We start from the raw sequence: 9,705 nt of genomic DNA on the forward strand, positions 1-9,705 counted from the left end.
AAAGATAAATGATTAAAAGTTAAAGCCACGTCAATTTTTAGTTTGGGGCTGATGGGGCTTTTGTTTATCGAACCGTTGCGCGCGCAATATAGTTCTACTTTTTTCCACCGATGGCGCTGCGGATTTGGATTTTGAAGATTATCGATATATCGATGATTCCATCGAAGCTTCTCCGTCTCTAATATGAATACAATTTACAAACTACAAGAAATTTACACATAACGACTGGCATATTATTAGAGGGGAGCGGGACATCGGCGGCTCACTGAACAGCGGGACACATATTACCACCGGCCTTCCAGCGGAGCGGACAAGCGAAGATTCCACGAGTCGACTTGGCAAATATCTGAGATTTGCCAGCTTGTCGCGCTTTGTTGACTTTGCTGACTGCGTCTGCAGCTGTGACAACACTACGGTAGATGCGGCCAACTCCAGCTGGGCCCCTGCCCGTGCCCGATGCTGGACACGCTCTTTGGACACGGGTGCTCGACACGGGTGCGCGTCAATCGCCACAGTAGACGACAGTGCCGAGGGCTTCCAATCCCACCGAATCGCCGGCTTGATGCCAATGCCACAGTAGAAAAGCAGAGCTGCAGACGCCCCCCCACCAGACCCCGTCGTAGTCTTAATCGAAATCGAAGCCGAACAAAATGCGGTCGCGCAAGGTGCTTTTGGTGATCGGTTTTCTGGTTACGTGGACATACGCCACCTACTACCTTCTTCTGCGCAACTCGAGCATCTCCCAGGCGAGGAACCAGGCGCACCAATCTCATCGGATCAACTCGCAGGCCCGTGACGCGAACCAGAAGAGCCGTGACTTGGCCAGGAACGTCTTTGAATTTGTCAGAATCAAGTACAAGGATAAGGACCTGCCGGCCACGACTCCCCAGATTAGTATAGTGGCCGCTGAGATATCTGCCGAGCTGCCGGATCAGCTCTTGGCCAAACCCACGCCTGGACGGATACCAACAAAAACATATCTGGCCAATGGCGAACCTGTCTTCCCCGTCCTAGTCTTCGCCTGCAACAGGGTATCGGTGAAAAAGTGCCTCGATAATCTTGTTCAGTACCGGCCCAGCATCGAGCAGTTCCCCATCATTGTGTCGCAGGTATGTATGATTGGAATGCCTATGGATTATAAACTAAACCCTTTTTTTTATCCAGGATTGCGGTGATGAACCCACCAAGGAAGTGATTCTGTCGTACGGCAACAAGGTAACCCTAATCGAGCAGCCCGACCAGAGCGACATTAAGGTGCTTCCCAAAGAGAAGAAGTTCAAGGGATACTATAAAATAGCCCGTCACTATGGATGGGCGCTAAACACCACTTTCGGTGTGGGCTTCGAGTTTGCCATCATCGTCGAAGATGATTTGAATGTGGCGCCGGATTTCTTTGAATACTTCCTGGGCACTCATAAACTGTTAAAGCAGGACCCCAGTCTGTGGTGCGTGTCCGCTTGGAATGACAACGGGAAGGCCGCTGTAGTGGATGCATCGCAACCGGAGCTACTTTACCGCACCGACTTTTTCCCGGGTCTCGGATGGATGCTCACCAAAGAGCTATGGGCCGAACTCTCGGTGAAATGGCCCAAATCGTGAGTAAAGCAATTATTTCATTTGGCAGCCGTTTGCTAATTGTTCGTAAACTGTTCTAGTTTTTGGGATGATTGGATCCGTCATCCATCTCAGAGGAAAGATCGCGTGTGCATTAGGCCGGAAATATCGCGTACCCGTACGTTTGGAAAAATAGGCGTATCCAAGTAAGAGATAAAAAAAAAGTGTTGTATGTTCATGTTAGCTAATGGGTGTTTTTCGTTTATCAGCGGTCTGTTCTTCGATAAATATCTGAAGCACATTAAACTCAGCGAGGACTTTGTACAGTTCTCAAAAATCAATATGAGCTATTTGCTGAAGGTTAGTACGTTGTTGTTACATTGGCTGCACAACATTAATAATTACTTTCCATTTGCTTTTAGGACAATTACGATAACACGTTCCTGCGCCGGGTCTACACGTACCCTATTGTCACGTATGATGAGCTGCGACGCAATCTAATAAGGTGAGTTTACTGAATTAGTACCCTGTTATTTGAATAATATGAATATTTGTATAGAATTGATGGACCGGTTCGTATTCAATATACCACGCGAGAGCAATACAAGCGTATTACCAAGATGCTGGGTTTAATGGACGATTTTAAGGTTGTCATCTTATTTATAAGCTATTAAGAAATAACTAATCATTTCCTTGCTCCTTTAGAGTGGCGTTCCCCGAACTGCCTACCACGGTATCGTTTCCTTCTACTACAATAAACGACGTGTGCACCTGGCACCGAACGCCAACTGGAAGCAGTACGAGCTATCGTGGAGCTAACGACGCTAAGGCCATAGGGCCAACAAACTCTACTTACACCTCCATCACACAGCCAGCCCCGTGTGCTTGCAATACCAAAAATAGTCCTATGTGAATTTTATTTTGTTTGACCAATTAGCTAAGTTGTAACTATGGAATCTCCTTAATCGAGCAGCACCCTGCTGCTTGGACGCAACTAAAATCAAATCAAAAGAGTCTCCATTATGTATAGTAGTTAACAGAACAACAGTGCGGCCAGAGCCTTGAGTGTTCCAATCAATTATGCCGCCACAGAAGCAACGCTATGAATTGTAAATACGTCGGTGTCGTTTTGCTTTTGTTACAGCTCTCTGTTCTCCTCAATATACCGTGCTAAATTTGGAATAGTTTTAGAAACGGTTAAGTTATTGTAATCAGCATGTAGTAATTAGCATTTAAGTTGGATCCATTTGAGTTCTAACTGTGTAACGGGCGTGTAATATTTGTGATTTTGATTATTTAATTTACATTTATTAATTGTTGAGAGCCAGTCAGTAAACAATACCCGACCCACAATGTAACATAGAATAGCAATAACTAGCGCTAGAACTATAAATAGAACTAGAACGAGAACTAGACCAGTGCCGAGCCACGTGGGGTGATCCAATAATCCCAGAAAGGTCTGAAAGTGTGCCACTCTCAGCTAGTTGTAATCGAATCAACACAGACGAGACACAGACTACCCCCTATGACTACCCTTTGTATGAGCAAATTTTTGTGTGACAAGTACGGAATATAAATTCTAATGATAACAAAGCTGTAGTTTCCATCTATTCCACAACAGTCGCCTACTCCTCCTCGTCCAGCTGCTCACAGTCGATGTCGCTGCACTCGGACTCTGATTGCGAAGGTCTCCGGCTCCTCTGGGCCTGAACTAGGCCCTCGTGGCCATAGGATGTTGTGCTGCTCGAAACTGGGGTGCTCCGGTGCTGTAGGAAGTTAGCGTTGGCATCGCCAAAGACCCGCTCCAGCTCTGCCAAGCCATTCGTGGATGCCGTTTCGGTTTCCGGCGGCAGTGCTGCATACTTTAGTTGCAGGTAGGCCTCGCTTTGCGGATGAGGCGCGGAAAAGTCCACATAACTTCCGGCATAGGACTTGCAACGCGGTATATAACTTCCAGATGGAAGCCCTCCGACTGGGGGCTTGGCCACTCCAAAGGGCATGGCAAAGTTGAGTGGCTGTCCTCGGGCCAGGATGGCATTGCGAGCACTCTCCATTACACTAGGTCCTGGCAAAGGTGGCATTCCGCCGCTGGCAGTGTAGGAACGCATTGTTGGTCCCGGCCCAGGACCGCTGGCAGACGCTAAGGGAGCAGCAGATCCACTGCCGTTTAGCATTATCGATTGAATGGGCGTGGGTCCAGTGGGCGTCTGGCTAAAGAGCCACAGACGATCACCCACCACCATAGGCCTGGCCAGTCCACCGATTCCCAGCTGGGCATAATAGTGCGAGGCCAGTGTCTCCACGTCCGAGGTGTACTTCCGTTTCCACTTGGTGCGTCGGTTTTGGAACCAGATTTTTATCTAAAATGTGGTTGGAAAAGTACAAAAAAGTATAAACAATAAAGTGCAACAAAAACTAAAACAACAAACAGTACAATAACAACAACAAAACACAATAAACATTACAAAAACAACATACGAAATTAACAAACAAAAAAAAATAAAAAGATTTTATGTTCCGTTTTCAGGCTTGCTTAAGTGCAACCTATGAGAATCGAGGAGGAGGGCGCTATTTTATTAATTAATTTTTTTAATTTTATTTATTGAATTTCTACCAAATTCAAGGATCTTCAGCAATGTTTTTATATTCAAAATAACGGTAAAATTTCACCCTTCATTGCTAATCCACTTCAGTGTGCCCTTAAAGGTAGGCAACGGAAATATTACCCTCTTTTATTTACACTTTTAATTAATGTTTTTTTTACTTTTATAAATGTCATTGAATTGTTAACTTATAGTTTATAGTATAGATATGTATCCTTACCTGTGTTTCCGTCAATTGAAGCTGTTTGGCCAAGGCTGTTCTTTTGGCCACCGATAGATACTTCCCCCTCTCGAATTCCGTTTCCAGAGCCTTTATTTGGGCAGCCGAGAATGCTGTTCTTGGCCTTTTCTTACGATCATCGCCTAGTCCTGTTTATGAATCAGAATAATAGGAAAAAAAATTAAATAAATTAAAAATAATTGCAACGGACAGCGATCGTGCTGTAGATTTAGTGCCAACTATTTTAGGCTAATTGTAATTTGTCTATTCATTGGCAAGGCAGGCTAGCCAAGTCTTTTGAATTAGACTGCGAACAAGCATTCACATTTCAATCAGAAAATTGCACTTTAGTTGGCCAAGTCCTCTAATTGGCCATTTCGCTATATACATTCTCTTGGCTGACCGTAAACAAATTGTCATATAAATTCCTCCTCCTCGGGTGGAAGAATCTCCTTTGTCTCATTTTGACACTTGCATCATTAGCCTATCGCGCAAGACTTCTTTTCATTTTTCTTGTTGTTTTCTCACCCATCGGGCTAATTTTTGATCATTTGTTTCTTGATCACGAAGATGACAGATGAGATCACTCATCCATCCATATCATTCGTTCAGGTGGGAGGACTCTTTTGTCTTCTCAAATCGTTGCGAGAATGCCATGTTTTCCATGGAGGGTGTATTATTTTTCATAATATGACTTGGTTATTAATTATTTTTTGCTACTATTTATATTTAAACAGCAAAGTAAATGACTTATACAAAACTTTCTAAAAAGAAAGATCTTTTACTCAAAATTGTACTTTAATTTGTTCGGAAAAATATAACTACCTTTTTATGAGAAATTTTAGGAATAGTTTTGTACCTAATCATAGTTTTTTGGAGTCCTTTTATTCGACAAGTTTTCTACTTTTTAAATTAAGAGATGAATGTATAATAAACCTTGTAATATTATTATTTAAATTGAAAGCTTTCCATGAATTTTTTTTAGGCTTTGGATAACACGAATGTTATTCAGAAGAAAAAACGCCAAACATCCATAAACTGTAAACAATTTGCATTCAATTTCAGTTCTTTCGGATCTTTCAGTTTTAAATCTATTTTTCTTTACTCAATTGCCTCAATATTAAAAGAATAATTATGAATAAAGCCTAATTGTTCGGAAAGCGGATATCCGTTAAAAATCCAAGATGGCGGCGCTGCTCAGCCATCAAAAGCCATCGCACATCAATCATACGCACCGTTGCCGTCGTCTGAAGTCAATTCCATATCACTTTTGCCGTCGTCCAGAGTATCCTCCTGGCAACTCGATGTGGCTGGACTTGAAGCTCTGGAAACATCACAGATATTGCCACGCCCACCATCGTCCTGCCCCTGGGGCGGGCCACTTGAAATCACTTGAAAGGAACTCGCACTAGGAACTTGCACTTGCGGCTTGGCCAAAATTTGTTCAATTGAAAAACTGTGTGGATACCGACGCACTGCCGACGATGAATTCATATTTTCACAAAATACTATATTGTATTTAATGAATTATAGATATTTTTATAATCCCTTAAAAAAAGTGATTAAAGGAAGCACTTTTGAAAACGTTTCCCGCAGACAACAGCGCACGTCGAGATCTTACGAAAAACTAATTTGAATATTCTGAACATCCTGAGCATTGGACGATTTTTCAAGATGATCGCCCCGTGGGGCGTGGCATAAAGAGATCATCTGCCTCCTGCTCGCTCTCGGCTCTTTGGCAATGGATAGAAAGAAATGGAAATACCATTCCATCCCACAGAAGACCAGACATATGTCTGTTTATTTTTAAAACATGTGTGAAATTTTGGTGTCGGAGGCGTGGCTTTCGCTTTTCTCCGTCTTGAATATTTTCCTTTTCGTTTCTGTCGCCTCGCTTGTGATTAAAAGTCATAATTTTTGGCTAATTGTCTACAAGTAGTGCTATTTAATATTTCGATGGCCTGCTAAATATATTTAATACGTTTGCCAACATATTTCATTCATTTGATAAATGAATAGCTGACTTTTGGGATTTTGGGTGACTGGATTTTGTTTTAAAAGAAATGGGTATTGGTGTGAGGACACGTGCAGGACTTAGTTAATATATTTAATTTTAATATAAGGACTAAATAAAAAACCAAATAGATCTTCCATCTCTGACATACGTAGTAAAATAAATTAGAAAATGATTTGAAAATTCACTGGCTGACCAATAACAAGTCCCAATACGAAACGATCATTAATTCCAAATTACGAACTCATAATTCAGATCAATTTGATTTCCAAAAAGCAAAATATAGTAGTCCAAAACGAGGGAGAATGTCTCGGAAATTAGTGTCTGGGATGGGCAACACCAGGTCTTCAATTGGCCAGAAGCCAACTCCACGTCAGTTGCAATACAAAGTGTTGGGCCTGGATGCCGTGTGATAACGTCTTAATTATTCATCTGCGATTTGAACAAAATATGTGAAAACACGTTAATTAGTCGCCAAGATGGGAGAGGCAGTTCGGAATGGAGGAAAGGACGGGGTGGCGAGGACGAATCGCATCGCATCCATTTAGCCGACCGAACTGTCAGTTTGATTTAATTTAATGAGAATACCGAGGGACGGGATCTGTTCATGGGGCCGCATGCCCGAGTGTCGCGGGCACTCAAATCAAAATGACAACTTAATTTTCATAATTGCGCTTAATGAATATTGGACTATTGCTTGCCATATTTCAAATTCCACTGCCAGACAAAGTGCAGACTTTGTTGCGGTTATGCTGTTGGGATAATCCAAATGTTAATCAGATTTTAATCACTTGCAGCCATGAAGTGAAGCATAATTTTAAAGATATTGTAAATATTTAGATCGGTTAAGTTATGCAAGGAAAATGTTAAAGATCTGAAGGATCCTAACCCGAACATCTAGATGCTGATCGCATTTAACGTTAAATGGAGCGCAGCCGTGTCAGAATTTAATTAATAACCAAGCATGCATCTTCATTATAAATCATCACTTCTCAAGTGTTTGTCAGGCGCACGCAGCATAAATCACGGAGCCGGGGCGGAGTACCGGGCGGAGTTGCACTGGCAGTCGCGTGGAACTGCTCACACTCCGGCCGTAGTTTTTTTTTTTTGTTTCGTTTCCCCTCTTTTTTGTCATCGCATTCAGCTAATGATGCATTCAGGTCCAGGTCCTGCCTGGTGTCTGTCTAACTTGGGTATCGCCGGCACATCGATCATTGCTCCAGGCATCCACCCAGCCCTGGGGTAACATCTGTATCTGTTTCTGCGACACTCCCACGCCATTGTCTCTGGCATACTCGTATTGTTGGGGTTTCCGATTACGTCAAAGGTGATGTTTGGATCCTTTAAGGGATTCCTCTCCAGGGCGAGCATTGAACTCCTTCTGGAAACTGTAGCCTGATTAATTTCTTTGGCTGTCTGTTTTGGTTTTGGTTCTTGGTTCTAATTTGTGTGAAATACTAATTGGGGATGCCAAATAAGAGGGAGATGGTGCTTAACAGGGTTAGGCCATATTTTCTGGGTTGATACAAAGGGATTATAATGGGTATATCATATAGTCTATAGTCTAGGCAATATAAATTAGTTTCATATAACTCCAATAGTCACTATACCTTGTATTTAAACCCTTTCAGATCCAAGTACCATTGCCACAAGTGTCTGCTGTTTCATTCATGAAAACTTCCTCAAGGGAGGCCACTTCTCGAAGATCCAAAAACAGGAAAGCCTACGCCTTAAAAGTTGACAGATATAAATAATAATTAAGAAAAAAAAAACGAGAGAGAGAATAAACTGCATATTATTAATTTAATGTGCGCTCGTTTCGAATTCGGAGTTCCCAGTTCCCGATTCTTGGATCTCGTTTCCGAGAAACATGTTTCGGGAGGAGCAGTACGAGGAGTAGAAGGCGTCATTCCGTCATTCTGTGGTGTGTTTATGTTTCAGGCGAGCAGACAAGACTCATAAATTACAACCAATTATCAAATTAGATTTTTACAAAACATGCAGCTTAAATCATATAAGAGTGTTTTTAACTTTTAACGACACAATCAGTCAGGCAGGATTTTTCCAAGGGATGTGTCTCAGGTTTCCGTGCCTCTTTTTTTATGAAAGAACTTTAATCTCGGGGTATAAAAGTGGAATCAATTTTAAGACAGGGGCCGCGGTGATGGAGACAATTAATGGAAAAGTTTGCAATTGGAAAAATTAGCAGACAATGCGAGTCCCGACAACGTTGGGCAATTAATTTGGTGTAATTACTCAGGGCACCGTCACTCGGGGTGACAGATCTGGTAGAGATCTGGAGACGGACGGGATGCCATGATGCCAAAATTATATGCATCTCGGAGTGTGGAGTGTGGAGTGCTCTGTGTTGCCACCTCAACGCATCGATGGCAATGGGCTGGATGGGTGCTGGATTGGATTTTGGTTCCACCGCTTCCTCCAACAATTGCGCCGGCATTTTAATGAGCCAAATGGGCTGGCGGCTCCCCTTGAGTGGCGGCAAATTGCCCCCACCTCCCTGCCCTCGTTGGATGGAGTAGCACAGAAAGGGTGCTACTCTAGTGGTTCTACTAATTGACATCGGCAGTGTCGTCTTCGTCGTCTGTGATATCAAAAAGTTTCACGCACAAATTGAATCTGATGATTCCGCCGGGCAGATTTATGGGCCTAAGTGATGAGCATATGTTTTAATTAATTTCCAAGAAATTATTCAACTGCAAATATATATACATAGTTTAGTTAAGTTTTAATCTTCTTACATAATTATAATTTGTATTCATATTTCGTATTATTCAATACCTTTCCAGGAATTTAATATTCAAATATTTTTAATATAGGTGTCTATATGACACCTTCTTGATATTTTTATTAGTAATTTCCTACCCTTTCCCGCCCATGGAATAATTTAAATATTAGACGTGTTCCTACTTAGTAATTATGAGAAATGTCTAACCCGAACATGAGCCCTCCTAATGCCACAAAACAACATTCCCCCGTCGATTGTGGGGAGACATCTGTATGACATTTCTGTTGCTTTCTTGTTTGGAGAGGCTCGCGACATTCTGGGGAGACGCCACCATCTGAGGGAGATTAATGCGGTGAGGAAAATCATAAATTAATTAGAATACGGCTCAGTCCAGCTCCGGCGGAGTGAACTGTTTTTGTTTTTCGAAATGCAGATGCTTATTGGTGACATTTAGCGGCAATTTATTGTCATTAGGCGGAGACGGAGGGGTGGTGGTGTTTCCAGTTTCCGATGCCAGCTACAGGTGTTGTCACAGAATCGCTTAATTAGCTTTTATTATTAGCTATGA

The 9,705-nt window shown here is 42.4% G+C and overlaps 2 protein-coding genes across 2 annotated transcripts; one reads left to right on the forward strand and one right to left on the reverse strand.

Annotated features, from left to right (window-relative positions):
* The first annotated feature begins 9 nt into the window (after positions 1 to 9).
* LOC6495607 (alpha-1,3-mannosyl-glycoprotein 2-beta-N-acetylglucosaminyltransferase) lies at positions 10 to 3,147 on the forward strand. Its single transcript, XM_001959155.4, has 7 exons — positions 10 to 1,109; positions 1,165 to 1,595; positions 1,656 to 1,760; positions 1,824 to 1,914; positions 1,977 to 2,059; positions 2,114 to 2,201; positions 2,260 to 3,147. The coding sequence occupies exons 1-7, from the start codon at positions 651 to 653 to the stop codon at positions 2,371 to 2,373; spliced, it is 1,371 nt and encodes a 456-aa protein (XP_001959191.1). The 5' UTR covers positions 10 to 650; the 3' UTR covers positions 2,374 to 3,147.
* LOC6495038 (ventral anterior homeobox 1) lies at positions 2,850 to 6,032 on the reverse strand. The gene is made up of 3 exons (XM_001959156.4): positions 5,613 to 6,032; positions 4,378 to 4,526; positions 2,850 to 3,914 (listed from the first exon to the last, which is right to left on the reverse strand). Exons 1-3 carry the CDS (start codon positions 5,869 to 5,871, stop codon positions 3,180 to 3,182), a joined length of 1,143 nt encoding a protein of 380 aa, XP_001959192.1. The 5' UTR covers positions 5,872 to 6,032; the 3' UTR covers positions 2,850 to 3,179.
* Positions 6,033 to 9,705: the final 3,673 nt, after the last annotated feature.

The sequence above is a fragment of the Drosophila ananassae genome, chromosome 3L (genome assembly GCF_017639315.1).
Source record: "Drosophila ananassae strain 14024-0371.13 chromosome 3L, ASM1763931v2, whole genome shotgun sequence".
Classification (NCBI taxonomy): Eukaryota; Metazoa; Arthropoda; class Insecta; order Diptera; family Drosophilidae; genus Drosophila; species Drosophila ananassae.